General features: G+C 32.7%; 3 protein-coding genes across 5 annotated transcripts in view; 1 reads left to right on the top strand and 2 right to left on the bottom strand.

Annotated features, from left to right (window-relative positions):
* The window catches only part of LOC127718189 (uncharacterized), a 170,431-nt gene that overhangs the window by 21,381 nt on the left and 125,528 nt on the right, over window positions 1–23,522 (bottom strand). The gene's annotated exons all lie outside the window — the stretch shown is intronic.
* The window catches only part of LOC127718196 (uncharacterized), a 182,901-nt gene that overhangs the window by 45,281 nt on the left and 114,098 nt on the right, over window positions 1–23,522 (top strand). The gene's annotated exons all lie outside the window — the stretch shown is intronic.
* LOC127718192 (uncharacterized) overlaps window positions 6,548–23,522 on the bottom strand; it is a 147,374-nt gene continuing 130,399 nt past the window's right edge. The window contains exon 2 of the mRNA XM_052224160.1: window positions 6,548–8,586. Coding sequence (XP_052080120.1) covers window positions 8,522–8,586 — 65 coding nt within the window. The 3' untranslated portion in view covers window positions 6,548–8,521. The remainder of the gene's footprint in view (window positions 8,587–23,522) is intronic.

The raw sequence follows: 23,522 nt of genomic DNA, 5'->3' as shown, positions 1-23,522 counted from the left end.
GGGGCATATTGATCACATAGGCGTCGGGAAAAGCCCGAGAGTATTCACAGTCTTATAAGGAGTTTTTTCTTACAAGTATACAAGTGTTTATGTAAATTAAAAGGGTTGCTATTTCTTTATTGCATAAATGGAAATGTGGGAAATACACAGCAACCGGCCAATCAACGACAATCAAAACCAAAGACATATAGACAACACGTGACTAATGCAGGATGGACAAGTATTTTTTACTGCTAATCTGTTACAGTAGTTTTAGTAAAGATTCGTTGGTCTCTTGAATATGAAAGTTAATAAGTATATTTAGTATAGCAAGTATTAAATCTATCAAATCATAACATCACATGTTCACAACAATAGTCAGATTTAAGCTATAACAGCAACATAGTTCAGTCTCCTAGTACGTATTTGTTAGTCTCGAAAAAACTCAAACCATTATGACATTAGGAGATGTGATATGATTGCCAATTAAACAACTTTCCATCAAAGACCAAATGACGTACATGTTAGCTTGCTATATATAAGATCTCCCAAATACCATCCCACTATGAACTGCTTATACAAAAAGATATTTTGTCACCAAATGATTTATAATAATTTATAAAATAGAACATCATTATATATGCTAATATAAATTGTGTTCCCTTGGCTAAATACTGGGGTCATATTGTTTGACCAGTATCCTTTCGACAGTCCGTCCCGCACTTGGTATACTAGTATAGGTTTATACGGCTGATTTCGTAGGATTATGTACAGTTTTTAAGCTTAAACTTTTAAATGATGTACCTGGTGTTGGTACATAGACTAAAGGTTCGCATCTTGTCAATTTTTTCTTTTTTTTATGACAGGTTGCTAAATTTGGCATTTTGAAATATATTGCACCGATTCTATTTTTACATATATTGAGGGTGCATACTATATTCTCAGGATAATTTTTTCTTTAATAATTTTTCATGAACGACAGAATGTTGAACTTGGTGTATTTGAGTGAAATTTTGCATACAGTTTGCAAGGTTTGTCCGACTAACTACGCACACAACCCACACGTTTACATCATACAGAGTATCCTATATTTATATTGTGTATTGTATCAGGATGTTGATTTTCTTTTTAATTTTTACAACTAACAGAATGTTTAACCTTTCTTGACTGCTGCACCAAATGGGTTTTTCAGACACAACAATTCAAATTGCACTTTATCGTCCTGTAAATGCATGAAATATTTGCCACCGGACGTTGAGCAACCATCAATCAATCAATTCAAATTGTACCTCAATATCACTGTTTACCAAATAACGTTATTCTGTAACGTCACACGTTTCTGTCAAATTCTAAGCGTATTTGTCAACCTTGAAGCAATGTATTTTTAAAAACAAGGATAATGACATATGTGTTTCTATATATATAAAAATAAGAGGATGTGGTATATGATTGCCAATGATACAACTCTCCACAAGAGACCAAATGACACTGAAATTTACATCTATAGGTCACTGTACTGCCTTCAACAATGAGCAAAGCCCATACCGCATAAGCAGCTATAAAAAGCCCCGAAATTACATATGTAAAACAATTCAAACGAGAAAACTAACAACCTAATTAAGTACAGAATAATGAACGAAAAACAAATATGTTACATAGCAACAGACTGAATTACAGGCTACTTGACCCGGGAAGGAACATACAGAATGTGGCGAGGTTAAACTCGTTTAAAGGCGCCAACCCTCCCCCTAACCTGGGACATAAACTGGATCTCTGTTGTGTTCACTTATCGCTACACTAACGGTGCGAAGCTTAAGATGGAATGGCCGACCAGTTTAACCTGGGACAGTGGTGTAACAGTACAACATAAGAATAAACTGTAGAAATCAGTTAAAAAAGGCTTAACTCATCATTGGATACAAATAGAATACATATAACAAAAACAGAGTGGACGTGGAAGGGTACTTATACATCACAACAACCAAAAGACTTAAAATACAGATCTCAGAGTACTCGCAGTTACTGACAGCTAGTTGAAAGCTAATAACAACTAATACAAAAATCATGCATTTTAGATGCATGGATTCAGTATACAATCCTGGATATTATGTTAGTTTTTAGTCTTTCTCCTATATAAGAACAAATCCATGTATTGAAAAATCAACAAAAAAAAGTTAAAACAAGGCATTTCCCTATGTAAATTTGTCGTCAAAATTGACGTTTTCTAATCAAATTTACGAAAAAACAAAAATGTGACTCCCATTTTTTTATTACATATTCCGATGTAACTCGATTCAAAGTACAAGTGTGCCGAAAATTTTAGAAATCGGGAGATATGCCATTCTGTATCTTGTTATCTTGATATATAAGTACACAGTTTTGGATTATGAAGAAAAATTGCCCACTTGCAGGGAACACGAAACTGCATTGAAAATGAAAAAAAAATCTGGAGCAAAATTAAACATACAAACCTAGGTTAGAAAAAGACACTACTTTTAAAAAAGAAATAAAAAAATTAACTTAAGAGATAAAATAATAATAATTTAGTGCAAATAAAAAAGACGAAGATAACTAGAATGACATCTTCTATGAGGGTGTGGATGGAGTTTACAGAATAGAGAATAATGGGCTAAAAAATAAAAAATAGAAAAGAAAAGGATAGGCCAAAAATTTAAGAATAGAGTATAGTGGGCTTCTAAAATATAAAGAATAGAGAATAATGGGCAAAATTTATATAGAATAGAGAAAAAGTGGCGTAAATAATATTAAAAATTAAAGAACACCCATGGACCTCCCTCCTTTTCCAGACCCTCTTTTATCCTATGACTGTTAAGAGAAAGAAGCGCCGTAATTCATAGGAACAAATAGATTTGAAATATATTATTTTCTCTCCTAAAGTCTTTTGTATAGTTGGAAACATTGTCAACTAGTTATACTTATTATTAAAAATGAAATTGATATCTATTCGTTATTTCATGAATCACCGAGTTAAGTTTACTAGTGCAAGTGATACGATATTCCCGGGCTTGTATTTCCTATCGTGATTTCCTTGATACAGGAGGCTATCAAACCAAGAGTTCCAAATGGTGAAGTTGAAATCATCCCTTCGTAAATTTTACGGACACCATCACGAGTTGGTTGACCGTTATGGAATAACCGTTTCACAGATGATATCGGATATGTTCCTTATGTCGTAACTACAATACCCTTCCCTTTTCACGAATGTGACCTACCGAATTAGACTATTTACCGGATTTGTAATAACATAAGCAACACGACGGGTGCCACATAAGGAGCATTATTTGCCTACCCTTCCGGAGCACCTGAGATCACCCCCAGTTTTTGGTGGGGTTCGTGTTGCTTAGTCTTTAGTTTTCTATGTTGTGTCATCTGTACTATTATTTGTATGTTTGTCTTTTTATTTTTGGCCATTGCGTTGTCAGTTTGTTTTCGATCTATGAGTTTGACTGTCCCTCTGGTATCTTTCGTCCCTCTTTTTAGAATAAGGGACAAAAAAAATAACGGACAGGAAATCACATGACAAAAAAAGTCACGATTTACCGTGAATAAGAGTTACGTACATATTAAGTTTGAATACCATTATTTACAGTGAACAAGATTTATATTTGGGTAGTTCATTTAATGACTTTCATTTAACATAGTTCTAGTCTTTGGTTATTTTTTACTTCATAGTATTCATCCGCTGGCGTTGTTACATGTCTCCTCTCTACTCTGACGTCTTGGGTAACATTTTTCATTTCTGTACTTTTGTCTTTGTGTTGTAAACGTTCAAACTTAATTTTTTGTGTAAATGGTTAATGAAACTTGGATGATAAAAACGAAGCACTCAGTCTTTCATAAATTAGTTTTGGCACAATCTTAGTGCTTAAGGTTAATCTCATCGGCTAAAAGTGTATCTAGTGGCAATTTTAAAAGGATTAACAGCATTTAAACTCATGTTGCGCTTGCAACCCTTAGAGTACTCTTTACCGTTCTCGGAACGCTCGGTTAATTTTTATTTGATCTACTCGAATCGTCTTTGAATTCTCATAGCTTAAGATATGTGTCAACATTCTTTTTTTACTGAAAACTTTACAGAAAATTGTAAGAGTGGTCATGCAGGAGCACCCTAATCTTTATCTTAGTTAATGGAAATAGCAACTGCAGTTTTTTCCAGCGCATAAATGTTGTCATAACAAACTAGACTAACAAGTAGATGCATCACAGGAAAGCAGTATTTCACCTACCCCCCCACACACCCAAAATAAAAAAAAACAAACACAAAAAGATACAATCAGAAAATCACTGTTGCTTGTACCTGAAGATGACCTGCGTCCACCAATGCTAGTTAATACGGGTGCAGTACTAGTCCATAACTTATGTGCATTGATTAGTAGATACAATCATGAAATGAGTGTGCGTCTCTTGCCAAAAGCAATTCACTTTAACATTTCTTTTTACATTTGATCCACCTGTGATTCTTTATTTTTGAAGCATATTTTACAATGACTATTAATTTATGAACTATATTACATGTATAACCTCACATTTTGAATAGTCATTTGAATATTTAGGCATTTTCATTGATAGATTCTTGCAGATTTGCAACTTGCATAATTAACTAAATTATAAATAAATTACAAATTATTTAAATTATTAAGGTCACGTTTGATACCTGGTATCAATAGATAAACCTTTAAAATGAAGTTCAACCTGCATAGGTATTACAACATCGTGAACGGGGGAGTTGTATGTAAAATAAAAGATGTCGTATGATAGCCAATGAGACGAATACTTTTATCCGCCAGGGACCTAAGGAATTGATATTAACAGCTTCAACGATAAGTATGATGCGAGTTAAAGATTGTAAAATCAGAAATGTGCCTAGATATATATATATAGACACAGGGGCTTGTCACCTTTTTTGTTTTATTTTTTCATTGGAAAATATTCTTTAATATTTCAACATATTTAGAGTTTTAAACACTTATCAATGCGATTTAACAATAACGGTAGTTTTATGTATGTTGCCCCTCTTTCCTTATTTTCCGTCTGTGTGGAAAGCAAGTACAATGATACATGTTTTAGACGCGGCTGTTAAAGGACAAATGATACATGTAATAGTAGTTATTTTAAGACTTTGCGTAAAATATGTATAAGAAAGAAGTACAAGATATTCCATTATTCAAACACGAATCATATACATTTCCGCTAAAACTATATGTCTAGACTTCGTCTTGTTGTACAGGGTACAATTGTCTTATATTTTTTAAAGATATGTTTTCCATGATACGAGCCCCTATCAACATTAGTGTAATATGTATTTGTCGTTTACAAATCTTCTTGAATTATGTTAAAACAAATTTACTTCGTCACATCAATTTTGTGACTTATATGACCTTCAATCTTGTTTCAATGTTATTTCAATTGAAAAGTGTGCAACGTAAATGTTAAATGCAATTATTGCAACAACAACAAAAAAAAACAATAAAACCCAACTTATTTGATCATGATATAAAAAAAGACGATTCCTGTCAAAGTACATATGAAAGCTGTAAAATTTTAGGATAAAATAGGCGGTAAATGGGATATCGAATGACTGATAGTTCGATAACTTATTTTAGTTTTGCGTATTTAAAAACAACACAATCAAATGACAACGGGAGCATTGTTTTAAGACAATTTATAAATCATAAAGAAATGATAATGATTTGTGCCTTATTATATTGATGAATATTGATACTAGCGGTGGTCTTCTATTGATCTTTTCGGACCAGATCTTTCTGTAAAAGGTGATAATTGTCGACATCTCGTCGATGGAATAATATTATCTATTGATTTTGTTTAATTTCATTGGTAAATTGTGTGTCAATTATGAAACGTGACTCATTGGTTCTTTGTTTGTAGTTTTTAACTTTCTTTCTCACACACAAGAAAGTTTTTGCAGAGGACGCTTTTTGAAGCACACGGACTTCAACATCTCGTGACTGGACTTAACGGATGAGGAAAACAAATATTAAAAATATTCGTCAATAGATTTAACGTTTATATATGTGTGCAAACTAGCCGATTCTTTAAAAAAAAAACATTCTTTCAAGATGTGTTTTGTGTCAAATATTATGTGGCAACTAATCTACCGATGAAGGAATATTTCTAGACTATTTCAGAAACTTGGACTTTTTATAAAAACTTGATAAATCGCTTGATAACCTTCCGAATGCTACCGATTTTAAATTTTATACTGAGGCCGCATATCTAGTATTGTTTAGGCTTAATTTGTATATGTGTATTTCTACCAGTAACCAGAGACATATATATATAATATATATGTCTCTGCAGTAACATATAATACATATTGTAGTATATGTCTCTTTTTAAAAAAATTAAATATTATGTTTTATAAACAAAGTGAATTATGACTCGTGCAATTCCAGAAGTTTCAAAGAGATACTTAAAGGAAACGATCGTTTTATGCTATGCGAATGAACCATCATAACTTCCCGAGAATAGAAGATTTTGATGGGTAAAGAAATTCACGCAGTACATCAAACAGAGAAGAGATCAAGAATCGATTTTGTAGACCCGATTTTTTTTTTATTAAAACGAAATTATTAAAATACATGTATAATAAATGGTATTACCAATATGCCAAAACCAATCCCAAAGAAGCTATATTTGTCATATCATAGCTTGACCAGTAATCTGATCTGCACCTTTCAAATATATCAGCAAATTAAAAGCAAATATAACTATTTACCATACATTTCTAGCTGTCTTAAATATCTTTCTTTATAATATCTTTGTATATATATTCAAAGTTACATATGCCCAATATATTTACACATACATTTCTAGCTGTCTGAAATATCTTTCTTTATCATTTCTTTGCATATGTATTCAAAGTTACATATGCCCAATATATCTACACATGTCATTGATATTATTATTTGACCACATTTCTTAATTAAACAAATTGTCTGCAAATCTATGTATTTACCATACATTTAGGAATAAGTTCAAAGTCTTTTGATATGTTCTGATTTGACATACATTTCAGCCGATTATAAAGACTTACAAATATATTCCTTTACAATACATTTGACAGATCTCTGCATATTAAAGGAAATGATGCTTTACACCCCTCTATAAAGTTCTCGTTTTGAATTGGTTTACTTACCAGGCAAATGTAGATGCACCTTACACTTTATAACCCCTATAAAATTATTTGAATGATGATGCTTTGCTACCTAGACAAAGAAACACATTTGCGGATAAATTTACATCATAGAAAAATACATGACAAAGATTTCCATTTGCAGAGGTATACAAATACATAAGTTTGCGAAAGTTTTGAGATGGTCATAAATATATGCAAATTCTAAACTTTAAAATGGTTTGATTAGGTGTTAATATATTTTATAAACCGCGGTCTCTCATAACCGCCCATAGGAGGGTATAGCACAAGAAATGTTGATATTTACTACATGTAAAGACAAGATAAACTAAATGCAGCGGTTTGTAAATATATGTAAATGTCGGTCTCTGAATACATTGACATAACATTTGCATACCTCTTCAAATCCGGGATTTCGTGTAGTGATGTATTATTTATATTCATTTCGCAAATTAAAACTCAACAGTAAAATTAAACTAGAGCAAAAAACACAAAGTTATCTACTGATATTGTTGTGCATACTTGTGATGTTCAAAAGTGAACCTGAGTTTGCCGACACCCTATACAATCCGACACAATTATCTGGCCCCGTATTGTGTCGGATCAGACAGGTTGAACTGTATCACCATGTAAGATTTTTAATTTGATTTATCTTTATGGTGTAAGATTCTGAACTGCCTTTCATTCCGATTATTTAGCAAATTAATCAATAATACACAAAGGGAACAGCGATAGGAACAATGTTTATTTTTTTTCAATTCTCAGTTTCCTGATTTGGTCATATCTTATGTCCTTTGGTTTGATCAGCACCCCAACGAATACTAATTATAGGTTTAAATTTTTCAAATATTTTGATCTTGAGCATCACTGAAATGACATTAATTGTCGAAATGTACATCTGGTGACGTAAAATGGTACTGTTAAGTAAACGTGCCTAAGCGCCCAAATTCTCGTTGAAGTATCATTGCTCCTTCTGTCAAAATGAAAAAATGAGATCTCACCAATGGTTAAATAAATGCTTATGGACGTTGTAAGCCAATCACAACGTGTTTGTGTACGCTTTTGAAAATATACTGTAGAATGGCGAATAATATATAGCTCATTGCATCGTTTATGTGTATCAAACGTTGTTAAATTTACCTATTGACCTCTTAATCTGATAACTAGGTGTCCGTGCAGAAAGTTTATTTTCAATGAACAATATATATCCAGATGTCCGGTGCTTTATAGAGTGTCTTGGTAAATTATCCGCTACCATTTTAAACAGGTTTATTTGTTGACGTAGGCGTACGCGGATGTCATTGTGTGAAAATCTTATAAAATAAAGTGCTTTGAATGCAATCAGATATAATAAAGAATGCTGTTGATTTAATTTCTAGATTTAAATATTTTAGCAGCCAAACATTCCCTCGGAAACTGAGCATTCAGTATACCTAGCACAAACTTCATGCTAAATTCTCTTTGTAAATGAAAAATAAATGTTTTGTTTAAGGATAGCTCCCTTGATTTCTCGAAGACATTGATATCACTTGACAGAAAGTACGGACGCATGTGCATTTTCCCACCATCAATAAATCGAAGAAGAAAATTGTATATCTTTATAGTTATATCTGAGATGTCAAGTCCATCTTCTAATTGGTTTTTCCTTTTCAGTTCGTCCACTACATAAAACACGCTATTTTTTAACATATAGCTTTTAAGCAGTTCTGATGGTTTTGTGCGACGTGGTCTTGTATATTCCATGTCCATTTTCTCCAGACCGTATTTTTTGGTTTCAACATCAATTTCAGGACATACGTTTTTCAAAATTTTTGCAAGAACATAAGCTTGTCGAAATTTATCTGGCAATGACTTCATAAGGCATATTTCTGCAGGAGCAGCTGAAATTCGCAACATTCTCTTCTTTGCCTGTTCTTCGTCATTTTCTTCAGTGTTACATGTTCGGCTTATACAGTGAGAGTTGTTTACAGACATTTTGAGTACTTTGGTTTGCAGAGTTAGAAAACAGCCAGCTGCTTTGATATCTGAATTAATAAGAGGTATTTTGTCGACATCAATATTTACTGGCCACCATCCTGTTTTGTAAACTGCCGGAACAAGATCTATACTTATTTTCAATTGTTTGTACACAGAACCGAACCAATATACATCAAAAGTAAACACTGGTTTGGCGAATATTGTCCCTACTTTATTTTCAACATTAAAGTATAAATTTCCTTCTCTCCACAAATGAGGTTCATTCAGTGCTCTTTTCAAATATTCAAAGAATAACCTTAAAAATAAAATTGGCAAGAAATAGCCATCAGCATCAGTAAACGGCAAGTAGTCGTCAACATCTGGTATATCTTTAAATTTCAGGGACGCGAATCCTTTCTTCATAGAATTGTCTGCCATAACAATGTCAGTGATATCATTTAACTTATCAAGACATAAAATAAAATCAAATTCATCTGGACGGCCAATTTTTGTTCCTTCAGCCATGCTTCCAGATGGAAAAACTGACATTTCAAATCTAGAATCGTATTTTTGAATTTGCTTGCAAAGCGACGTGACAAGATTGTTAACATCGAATGTAACAGAATCTACTTCAGAGCTGTAGTTTGGACTTGTTGTATGATATGATTCAAGAAGATAGTTCATGAAGTCTTTTAAATTCAAAGGTAAATGTAGTAGTGTCTGAATATCTTGTGGTGATTGGATACATGACGATATTATCGCCTCTGGAAGTGCACAAATAATCTCTTCGAACGTCCTATCTCCCAGCTTTGTTATTCGAGTGTATATAATGGTATGTTCTTGTTCTATTATGTCGGCCGCTTTTAATAAGGCAATGCAACGAACACTTCTGTGTCTCTTTGCTGTGTCCAGAGGTCTTTCTTGAAGATTATCGCGAGCATTTGAATCTGCACCATATTCCAACAAAAGCTTTATTTGTTCCTCATAATTGAGATACGCTGCAAAATGCAGAGGTGAAGAGCCGTATATATCTCTAGTGTTAACATTTACAGGCCCTGTTTCCATCAAAGCTTTCAGGAAATCCGGAAGAGGTCGGTATTTCATGATAGAACTTAACGCACTTCTTCCCCATCTATCTTCAACTTCAAAATTGGGATTGAACTGTACGAAAATCTCGAAAACGTCATTATCTAACGTAAGCGATAAGACAGGTTCTCCGTACATGTTTTGTGCGTTTAAGTCAGCACCACATTTGAGCATATATTCCATAAACTCTGCGTGCGACCGTCCATATAAAATACCACAGGTTTGATGCAAAACTGTGTTCCCAAGGTTATCATAAACATCAGGTGAAACGGCATAATCAAGAATTTTTCGAAAATTTGCTGCTTCACCTGTATTGCCAATCATTAAAGACCATGGCGTTTTCCCACGGATTTCTCTACTGGATAACAATGCCTTCAAACTAGATCCGGAGTACTTGTCTGCAATCCACTCAAACAATTCCACAATATCTTCCAAACGTTCATGGGAAACATAAACATGCAAAAAGTTTTCATTCTTTTTGTTTATTAGATTTAGATTGATGTCTGGAAAATTCGAAATAAAAAACTTTAATAATGATGGGTTTTCCTCCCTCAATGCAATAAGATGAAGGATACTGTCTCCAAATACAGTCTGATTGTTCACATCAATTCCAGCGTTGACAAGAACTTGCAAAGACTTTCTCAGATCGACCCTTGATTTCTGTTCAGGCATTGCAACATCATCTATGTCATCTGATGACTGTACACGTTCAAGATAATTTTCCATTGTTAAGAAATCGTCCTCCAGATCTTTATCCGAATCGGCACTTTCACCATCTTTTGCAGCAATGAGACTCTGAAGGGCATTGTAACCATTTATATCTGTGCTATTAATATCAATACCAGGTGACTTTGTCAAGGTCTCAATATTATGTAAACAACCAGCTATTGCAGCATAGTGGAGTGGCGTTTGACCCCACTTATTACGAGCGTTGATGTCTACTCCCTTTGTCAATAGGTTTTCAATGGAATCTTGACTACCAAGATTTATACTTTTGGTTGCTAAATGTAGAGGTGTTTCGCCTTTTGCGTTTACTTCGTTGTATTTACACCGTGTAATTTTTGTAGACATTTGTCTGTTGAGTAGCTCAAAGGAATCCATCGCTTCCCTTTGCATTATTTTCCCCCGCTTTAACACATGTCTTACTCACACCATCTACAATATACAAAGATTTTGAATATACTTCATGAAGTACATTTGAAATTGAAGGTATTTATTATCTTATATCGTATTTGATCAAAGAATTACCAAGTTGCAACGAATTTGATCTCGTTTAAACATTGTGACATCTTTACGTCAAAGTTTCCTTCAATAATTGTAATAGCAGAGTGTATTTCGGATAAGTATTGGGTCGTATTTGATTTATTGTTAAGTTTTTTTTTGTTTTGAAGTATTTTTATTTCTGTGTCAGAAAATACATTTAAAACCAGATTAAATTGGCTGGGTGGCTACGTTTGCCTCTCTTTTGGAAATAATTAAGGTAGATTCATGGTATACCGCCATCTTGGATTGTACAATCGCAGTACACAATCGGTCTAGATCTTTGCCCAAATCTGCAAATTTGGAGACAGATAGGCAATTTATAGATTAGACTGTTTATTTAATGAAAGAAAACTTGGTGATTTATTGTATTATTCAAAATGTTTAAATAAATACCAAATAATTGTGTTTTTATAATCATTTTTTCAGCTTGGCCATTTAAGGGGAGATAACTCTTCTCATATTTTATTTCAAAATTCTATCTCATAGATATTTTTTTTATGCACAAAAATGTGTTTTTTTCATGAACAATCTAAGCAAATTTGTGCAATTTCGTACGACCCGTAGCTTGAAAAATAGCACGGTGACCCATACTTTTTATTATATTTTTGGAAAAAGCATAGAAAAATCTTTATTTTGGCAAAGTATAAAAAAATTCTATCTGAGGAAATATTTACCTATGATCTACCTTAAAATCGATAATCTACTTTTTTCGTACAGATTGTATCAAACGCATCGTGCAATCAGGTGTAGGGGACAATCGTTAGGCTAACGCCTTAACCATGATAGCTGGAAGAAAATGTACGTATCCATGTAATCTTCATAATTTGTGTGAATGTTCAAATATTACTAACACAAATTCGTTCTATAAAATGTTGATTGTTAACATCCGATTACTCACAAAATTTTGCCAAAAAATATTTCGAACTTTACCCTTCCGGAGCATCTGAGATACCCCAGTTATTGGTGGGGTTCATGTTGCTTAGTCTTTAGTTTTCTATGTTGTGACTTGTGTACTATAATTTGTCTATTTGTCTTTTTCTCTTTTAGCCATGGCGTTGTCAATTCATTTTCGATCTATGATTTTAAATGTCCATCTGGTATTTTTCGCCCCTCTTAATTTTAAAGATACTTTAACATATTAAATCAACTGTCATATAAAACCTGTATTAAACTACCATATCTGTCGAAAAACTCTTGCACAAAAAAAGGAACATGATAGTTTGGTGTCTATTCATTGGTTGATAAAGTCTAACGTTTGATTTCGTCTGTTTTTATGGCTGCCTCAATTTAAATTTACTTTGGAGTTAGGTACATTGCTATATTTTTCATTTGGCGTAATAAAGTGCTGATCTCGTATAAACGCCAATATTGGGCAATAAAAAACATATTCCAAACATATTCAAAAATGAGATATCAACATATCCTTATCTCGCATAAGTGACCTAGAGGATAGTTTTCAAGAGCCAATATCAACATAAGGTCATACGATGATTTGAATACACTTTAAGCAAAATTTGTTTTAATATATTGTGTTTGGTCTAATTCAATAATTTCTTTTCCATGACGTCAGGCAAGCTTTTATGGCAGCTTTTACTTGTTGAATAATTACTCATACCCTTACATAAAAAGTTATCAAAGGTACCAGGATTATAATTTAATACGCCAGACGCGTAACATACTTGACATTATTAAAACTAAATGTCGATTAATTAAGCAAAATTAAATCATTATGAAGAGAAAGTTTGTTATTCTAATTATCTATTAAAAGCCGTGTTTCACTTACTACTGGATATGACTACTGTGTATGTCGCCTAGTGTCCATATTGGATTTTACATGACGTATCCTGACTACATTTAGTAACAATATGTAAACAAAGACTTCACCGATAAGGTCCAACAACAGAAGTTAAACAAAAAACGTGTTTATACCACAAAAGCTACCCTGTTAATTAAATACGATGCATCTACATATGAAAATGTTATTATTATTTTAAATTTCAGAAAATTCAAATCTTACCTTGACTTTGATGTTCATTTTCTGAAAACCTAAATTAGACCGAAAATACACTGCTATTTAAATCACCTATTGTCTCTCTTTTATCCATGTGAAATCGATACAGTTCACTTCGTTTATTATATAAGGGGAGCTTCTCAAACTACGTTATGTGTTTGAGCTTTTGATTAGGGACTATACGTTTTGAATTTTCTTCGGAGTTCAGTATCTTTGTGATGTTTCTTTTAACAAACTTACTTTATTTTGGCACCTTCTGTGAGAATGAAAAAAAAATCAAGTATATATTCTGAAACTTTAAATGCAATAATATTTTATTTATCTAAGTCCAGCCATGCTTCAAAACCTTTAAAGACGCACATGTTTGTATGTGCTCGGAGAAAAACGGGTGGTTTAAATATGGCAAAAGTTGCCAAAAAGTTATGATGAATCTGAACATCATGTGGAAAGTGCTCTATATATAATTACTTTAAACGGTAATACATACAGCTCATCTCAAAGATGCATTTAAAGTGTATGAACTTTATATTGTTTGTTTTAAAAAAATAAAATGAAAAAGAACCTACAAGTAAGGTAACTGTCATTTTGTAAGTTAGTAATAAATTGTATTTATAGCTGACATTAACGTGAGCAACTACTATCCAACATACTTTCTGATGAGTAAAATATTTGTAAAACATTTTGATGTAACAATTTCTATTTTTGAATTCTAAGTTTTGCGATCTTACAGAGCAAATTAACAAAAGGCGCTTAGGTACACGATTTTGATATTTAGTTGTCATTGTTTTCATTGTTTGCACTGAATATCAAATGTTTTTATACCAAAAACACATAGCTACAAACCTTGTCCAAACTTATTTTGGGCGAATTTATCAACTTAGATACAACACCTTATTTTACTATCCATACTATATATGGAATCTGATGTTCAGTAGTTGTTGTTTGTTGATGTGGTTCATAAGTGTTTCTCGTTTCTCGTTTTTTATATAGATTAGACCGTTGGTTTTCCCGTTTGAATGGTTTTACACTAGTAATTTTTTGGGGCCCTTTATAGCTTACTGTTCGGTGTGATCCAAGGCTCCGTGTTGAAGACCGTATTGTGACCTATAATTGTTTACTTTTATAAATTTTGACTTGGATGGAGAGTTGTCTCATTGGCACTCATACCACATCTTCTAATATCTATATAAACAACGTTAACTATATCGATTTCAATACTTTTGCCATGGCATTATCAGTTTTTTTCAACTACTGAGTTTAAAAATTCATTTGATATCTTTCGTCTCTCTTTTACAATAATGTATTTATGGATTTCGTTGTAAACATGTACCTTAGCCAGGAAAACACGTCAAGTTTGCCAAACGTTATGTTCTACATTTCCATCTGGTTAATTTACTGTATCATAATTGTATAATGTTGCCAAAAAGAAGCTCCAATATAAACATTGGTTATCCACTACAGACATATTATTTCTAATTCGCGGCCTCAAACGCAAATGTAGTATTTATGAATAAACTATAAAGAATATTTCTATAGAAACAGCTCGTCTAGACGAGTGCAATAAAGTGGGTCTCATTGGGGTCTAAGCGTGATGCGGGATTGCCGATTTTTATTAAGCGTGACACGTGAATGTCAAATTATTGTGCCGTGTAAACGGTAAATGAAGTCTAGCGGGACACGGGAAATTACAAAAAAAAAAAAAAAATTGAGAATTGCTTACGTACATAGTGTAAGCGGGGAATCTGACAAAACAGTAAGCGGGATCCGGGATCAGAACCCCCCAATGAGACCCCCAATAAAATTTGACTTTAATTCAACAAAACAACTATCTCCAGAACACTTTGATTTTGTAAACACACTTTGAAACCGCTGCAGCTTACAAACATATCTTCAAAAAACAAAAATCAAAGAAATGGACTTTTTTCAAAACTTTCTTTAAAATAATGTTTTAATTTGACTTTTAAGATCTCCAGAATAATGTAATGCGTTAAAATTATATATAAATATACTAAATAAATAAATGATTTGGAAAATACGTTGAAGGTATAAAAAGTCATGAGAATTCCGATTGCAATTAGGTTATATCCGGGCACTCTGGCTCTAAACATTGGTTCCATCTGGGTTTTTTTGGTTCTGAACCTTGGTTCTATCCGGGTTCTTTGGTTCGAAACTATGGTAACTGGTTCAACATCCGGGTTGTTTGGTTATAGCAACCCAACTTATCCGAATAAAAAGATAGAGTAAGTCAAAGACGCTAAAATTGTTTTATAACATTAAACATTTCAGCATCGACGGTAAAGGAAGCTGTAAGGTATTTATCTTCTCATTTTAATTATTTTGATTAGGAAACTTGATCAGAATAAAGCATCGTATAGGTTTTAAAAATAAACCGAAATATACAGTATATCGAACATCCCTTAATTAATTCAGTCGTTCTGTTTTCATTTATTTTCATTTACTCATCCCTCATTTCCGCTAATATTTCTAGAAGTTTTAAAACCAACCAATTAGGACATGTCGTTCAATTGGCCAACGATATGTGCATCTAGCCACTTGACCAAACGTCTGAACTCAATTAATACAAAGTAGTAATAGTAAATTTTTTATTATACCTTTGCGTAGCCTAACAATCTTTATTTTCACCTTGTGCTTGGACTATCGCACGCTTGATTGTATAACATCTGGGAATGGCTAAATTAATTATGTGGTTTGCAGTGCTTGCTTGATGTGCTTGCCTGAGTGACATTAAAAGTAGCATAATTTTTAAACTGGTCTTGCTATGTTGTGTTGACTTAATACATCAACAATATTTTTACTGTAAAATTCCAATCGGAAATTTAAACATTTTATCTTGTAAATAGATGTGTTATGGAGAATGAAAACTTTTAGTATGATATGTGCATTTTAAAGTGAAACATTTTTAAATGGATTTCATCGCCAATTTTACCCGTGTAATATAAGCCCTATTGATGATTAACATTATTGTGCCCGTGTATATAAGCCATAACCTGTTTTAAATCCTTATTGGATGTGCTCCTCGTTAGTAGGAGGAAGTTACAGAAAAGATGAAGAAGAAGAAGAAGTTGACGACTTGCATATATATTTGATTGCACATTTATTTTCAAGTTCAACTGAATTCTATTTAATTGGCTTTGTAATAATGTCAGATTTGATAGAAATACATGTGAAGCATATGTAACAAATCGTTTTGTTCAAAACAGAATGTTAAAAGACATATAAAAAGAAAGTGATGATCAATTTAAGTTGGTTAGCCTTAATTAGTTGAAAAATAAGCTATAAAATATTTAAATGTATATGTACAATAAATTTGTCAAATTTGATACTCCTTGTGAAGGGCATGCATATAATCATTCGGCCCAAAATAAAGAAATCAAAATTAAGATTGAATATTTTTATAATAAAATTGTGTGTGTGTTAATGACAGTGCTAGTGGGACGAGTATCACCAGGACAATAGTCAGAATTTCTGTGTTTGCGCCATAGTGGAGGGGCATAAAGTGTTACCCTAGTCCCAAAAAATGGGTTCCGTTCTCCTAACTTTAGTTTGCCTCAACCAAATACTACAAAACTTATACACAATATAAAAAAAGAGATGTGGCATGAGTGCCAATTAGAACTCTCCACAAGAGACCAAATGACACAGAAATTAACAACTATAGGTCACCATACGGCCTTCAACAATGAGCAAAGTCCATACCGCATAGTCAGCTATAAAAGGCCCCGATATGACAATGTAAAACAATTCAAACGAGAAAACTAACGGCCTAATTAATGTACAAAAAATGAACGAAAAACAAATATGTAACACATAAATAAACGACAATCACTGAATTACAGGCTCCTGACTTGGGACAGGCACATAAATACAGAATAAGGCGGGATTAAACATGTTAGCGGGATCCCCACCCTCCACCTAATGTGGCATGAGTGCCAATGAGAACTCTCCACAAAAGACCAGATGACACGGACATTAACAACTATAGGTCATATACGGCCTTCAACCATGAGCAAAGTCCACACCGCATAGTCAGCTATAAAAGGCACCGAAATGACAATGTAAAACAATATTCAAACGAGAAAAGAAACGGACAAATTTATGTACAAAAAATGGACGAAAAACAAATATGTAACACATAAACAAAAGACAACCACTGAATTACAGGCTCCTGACTTGCGACAGGCACATACATACCGAATAAGGCGGGGTTGAACATGTTAGAGGGATCCTCACCATCACCCTAACCTTGGACAATGCTTATTACTACACAACACAAAATCAAATTTGAAATTTGGTAGCGTCACTTTTATCGTTCATGAGTTATCATGCCCCTTTATAAACATATATAGAAAATACTGACTTTTTCGTTTCCGTTCTCTTAAATAAATTTGACTCAATCAAATGTTATAAACCTTATACGCAATGCTTATTACCCCATAACACAGATCTATCAAGTTCGATATTGGGTGGCGTCACTGTTCATGAGTTATTAGATGTAAGAATATGTGGTACGAGTACCAATGATACAAATGTCAACACGGAGCCTTAAGATAAGAATAATGCTAAATCTGTTGTTTCCGTTCTTTAACTTCAGTTTGCCTCAACCAAATGTTTTAAAACTTGTACACAATGCTTATGGTCACAAAACGGTCATAATTACGTAAATCCTGCATCTATATGAGAAAGTTTACTCATTTTATTTTTCACAAGCAGGGGCATCTGTGGCAAATAGACATATTCTACATTTATTTCAGTAAACAGCTTATTCACTTCCATTGAATTCTACTTCTAATAGAATTAACTTGCATATTTTTTCAGGATCTCGGTGCAGTTTGGTAACAGACATTGATATTTCAAGTTACATGTGACCAGCATAACAAAGTGTTTCACTAGATTGAGCTCTATGTCTAAGTGTACTTTAAAGGTTCTTTGCACTGAGTTTAGTTTATTGATATGCGTATACCTTCTGTGTGAATTTTTAAGATGTAAAAACAGACTATCCATATCTACATGTCCATGAAATGAAATCTAAGGTAAAATGATTGAAACATTTTGCATTATCTATCACACCTGGCAGCACATGGTGCTACTGAAGCAGTAAATGTTCTCTCTTGACTTTCACGGAAATTAAAGGATTTAGTTTTCATTTGAACCAAACATTCTTAAAAATTGAGAATGGAAATGTGGAATGTGTAAAAGAGACAGTAACATGTCAAAAGAGCAGAAAGCAGTCGAAGGCCACCAATGGGTCTTCAACAAAGCGAGAAAATCCCTCGCCCGGAGGCGGGCTTCAGATGGCCCCTAGACAAAATGTGTGCTAGTTCAAACTCTAAAACATAAAAATAAACTTACCATTAAAATCATACAAGACTAACAAAAACCAGAGACTCCTGACTTGACGTCAAGATGATCATACCAAGAGACACACCCAATATGCATAGGTCAAGAGTCAAAAAGTCAGTCTGGTCAGGAGTTCCTTGTCAAAAAAACACAAAGCAGATTTTGAGGAAAGGGTCATCGTGATACACTAAACTAATAAATATATCTATATATCTAATATAGATATAAGAAGATGTGGTATGAGTGCCAATCAGACAATTCTCCATTTAATTGAAACAAAATATACAAGTTGTACCTTGAGGGCAAAGGTCAAGCTCACATGAAGTTTCTCGTGCCACTAGACTCACCATCTTATGACAATACATCTACATGCCACATATTCAGAAGGAAGGTCAATTGAAAATTATATTTTGAGGTCAAGGTAATACACCAAGGAACACACTGTATCATGATGACACACCCAAGTTGAACGTGCATAGGTCAAGAGTCAAAAAGTCATAGTCTGGTCATGAGTTCCATGTCAAAAATACACAAAGCAGTCCTGCACGAAAGTTCATCATGATACATGTAACAATGTCTTATGTCATGATGCACTACACATGCCAAATACAGAAAACCTAGGTCAGAGACAGAAACACAAAACTCAATTGAACGGTACTTGTATTGCAGGTCACTACAATTGCCTTCAAAATAGAACATAAACTCTCGCAACACTGCAAAGTTAAAACCGTCTTTCACAAAAGTTTGAGCAGGATTCTTTGCAACGATTATCTTACCACTGTTAATTGAGAATCGAGTCGTGCAGTTAACTCAATAAATTAAAACGGTAAGATTAGACATTAAAACACTAAATACTAAGGTTTACCATTAATTTCTAACCTAACAAAGTGATAGTACTATGGTAAACTGATGGAAACACATGATACAGTCATAAAATTGAATATTTGCAATAGTACGACCAGAACAATACAAGACAGAGTTGTAGACAAATGAAAGTAATGATACATACGAATTTTTAATCACAGTGCACAAATAAGGAACCGTAGTTTTCATTCAATTTATTTATCTAAAATGTACGCTTGCGTTAAACAATGGAAATTAGCACTGTATATTTATATAAACGATCAATCTTGTAATAAAAATAAATAGATAAACGTTACTGCACAAAGATTGTGTTTCTAATTGTCAATAAAATGAATGTATATTTGACGTATTGTTATGCTGAAATGATTTAAATTTAAATACTATAGTACAAATCAACACATGTTAACCGTATAAAAACAAATCCTGAATATGTATTTGATAGTTTATTAATGCATTTAACGGTACTTCATTCCTCAAAAATTGCACAGTTTAACGTTTATTTGTACCGAATAGCTTGTATGTAAATCTGATCCAGAAAAGTAAGTAAAGTCATCATCATGTGTATACAAATATCAGATTAACATTTGAATATCATATCCCAATTGCATGCCGGGTCTGTCATGCACAATGGATAAATAATGCATCAAAATAAGGCTTGACGATCAAGAAATTATGAGGAGTATACGTTATTGAGACAACAACCTAAAACTATTGTAAAATCAGATAGGAATTACTACAAGGACATCAAACGGTTATTTACTTTAGGAACCTTTTATAATCATCCGACGAAGCGTCTTTATTATTTAGTGATTAAGAAAATGAAAATAACACGTTCATATATATGTAATATTTAGTTCTTATGTCCGAGGTGCTTTTAATTTTATAGGATTAACATTATAATCAGTTATCCATATGCTATATATATTCCCAACATATAATTTAATTGATTGAGATAGTAGTATCGTGCACACCTCATTTGCGATTTCTAAGTTTTGAATGCCGCATTTGTATCTTCCTCTTTTTGTTTTATACACCATCCTACCATGAGAACACAATGGAACACGTCTTACATTTTATTTTATTCAAGGTATATTGTAGGTAAAGATTTGTAGAAGATTAACCTCATCGTATTAGTACTATTGAAAATAGAATGCGATTTAAACTTATTCTTCAACACCTTACGAATTTCCTTCAAGACATGGGAAGGAAGGGTGACTATCAATAAAACGAGATTTATTGTGAATATGATATTGTACTGAATGTGCCTGAAATAATTTACAACAGTACGTTGAGTAAACAATCAATCAATCTGACTGTGAAACACGTGTTTAAGTATAATCATTTTTTTGCGATTTAGACCCCACGAGAATCTTGACTCTGGTTATGATATTATGTTTTCGACACCATTTGCGAATTTTTCATAAATAATTTGATTATTCTTCAACTTTTAACTTTCTATTTTAAGTAACGATGTCAGTATTCACTGTATAACCTGAAACACCTGTTCGCCTTTTATTTTGGTATCATGGCACGTAATAAAAAAGAATTAATCTTCGACATAGACAACTATAAATATATAAATACACTTAATATACTTGTGATACACGTTTCATCATTCTTTCCATAAATTGATGCATGGTGTTTTTCTCTGGATTGATAAATTTCCCGCCGCCAACAACCACCCCATATAATACAAGAAGAAAATCTTTTTCATCAATTTTCAATTGGAACAAACTAGTTTTCACTTACATTCTGAAACAGAAAATGTTTTTTCAGAAATTTTGAATCAAGTAATTTGTTTTGAAAAAAATGCCCTTCACACAAAATGAATGGTCGTTGTTATCTGGATCCGTGATTGCCTTTGATCCTGCCCATATAACAAAAATTTGAAAAATCATACACCTTCAACACAATATACATGTGTTTATGATTCATGAGTGAAGATTGATTTCTTTGTCGCTTCAATAAGCTTCAAAAAGCACGGGGATACAGGAAACCGAGTTTGACTATAACATCAAATACTTTTTTTATAAATGAAAGCAAACAATGAGTAAACAAGTTGCAACAAGAAATACAACCGTGAACCTACATGACTCTTTGGTTTCAAAGATCAGATAATATTTATACAATGATGCATGCTTTTTCTCATATGTTTTATATATGATGTAAATGACATGGAATATCAATGTGAATGCTGTTCAGTGTTCGGCATACAATTTTAAAGTAATAATTTCCGAAAGATAACACAACAACCTGTAAAATAGGAGGCAACCACTTGATGTTCCATTTTCAGGTATTTGCATGTTTTGGAAATTAGAGGTAGCTTCCAAGCCGAAGTCGAAATATATATGTGAAAGTAATGTTTGTTTTAAAGAAATTTAATAAAATGAATCATGATTCTTTGTTTTTTTGTAGCTAGTTTGAAAATTGCTCAAAACCCTAAGCTGTTTTCGTATTTGTTAACCTGGAACTAAACCCGTTTTAGAAAACCATTCATAACGGTTTTGTCATTGGCTATCATTTCCATGATATGTTTGATCTCAAATTCACTTATACCACAGGCAACAAATACCAATCGGACTTTGAGAGTAGAAAAAGTTTGAAACTTTTCTTTATTGTTAAATCAATTTGTTTAAACAAATTTCACTTTTTATTTCATAACTTATCCTTTTGTATGTCAACCAAAACACAAATGAAGTTGTTGTTTCAGACGATTTTGTGACAGACATACGGACTGAAAAACAGACGGATATACAGACAGTTCTTTTTTTGCAATCGCCTGTCAGTTGAATTCGGATATTGATCTATAGAAAATATATTTGTATCTCTAAGGTGCTATTTGTTTGGTTTAAAAATACAAACATTTTCATATCGCCTAATTTGTTACTCGGAAATCGAGTTATTTGTAGACATATTTCCCATCTGCCGGGGTAATTGCTAATACCCCGACACATGGAATTCCCTAATATCAAATACATTGACAGAGAAAAATCAATTAAAATTGGGAAATAAAAGTTTTTTATGTTCTCAATGAAGCAACATCTTGCATTGCAATTCAGCTAAGTTCTAACATCACAGACATGATAATATAAGGAAACTGACTAAATTTCATGACCGGAAATTAGGTTTTCGAGGTAAAAAAAAAAGATTTTAATAGAAACATCAAAAAAAGGAAACCGGAAATTTTTTCAAGTTTAACTTTATTTAAAACACCACAAACATCATTTTGAAAGGAAACTGACAAAAATTTCATGACCAAAATAATATTCTTGGTCGAAAACTAAGATTTTTATCATAAAATCTCCGAAAACAGGAAATAGGATTTGTTTTCAATGTAATGTAAATAGAGATTTTTCATCGATATTTTTTTCCAAAATGTATTCTGAAAACGTGTGTAGATTAACAATCTCTCCTGACAAATAATATCTATAATAGTAAATAAGATAGTCATCAGCTTTCGTTTAAAAAAACAACCTCCCAGAGTAGTAAAGTAAATAAAATGTATATTATGATTCTGTAGAAACCGCTTTTGCGAAGACTTTATAAGTTATGCATAGAATTTCATTTTTACTAATTAAGTCGAGTTACTGAAACTGTATAAGTTTGACTATTACGCATATTAAAGCACGTAAGTTCAGATACAAGGGGTGGCATAATATCTAATATATAATTTAATCAAAAAGGTTAATCAAATTGTAAATTTTCAATGTATGTCATCATCAAGTATAAACTCCTCATCTATCTATGGGTTGAATTCAGTGCATCTTAGCTGTCAACAGTACTTGACTAAAATATATACAAGGACGGAAATTAATAATCTTTTATCATAGC

The sequence above is a fragment of the Mytilus californianus genome, unplaced genomic scaffold, assembly GCF_021869535.1.
Source record: "Mytilus californianus isolate M0D057914Y unplaced genomic scaffold, xbMytCali1.0.p SCAF_10, whole genome shotgun sequence".
NCBI classification, from domain to species: domain Eukaryota; kingdom Metazoa; phylum Mollusca; class Bivalvia; order Mytilida; family Mytilidae; genus Mytilus; species Mytilus californianus.
The sequence above is the reverse complement of the archived record's forward strand: the minus strand, read 5'-3'. Positions and strand labels throughout refer to the sequence as shown.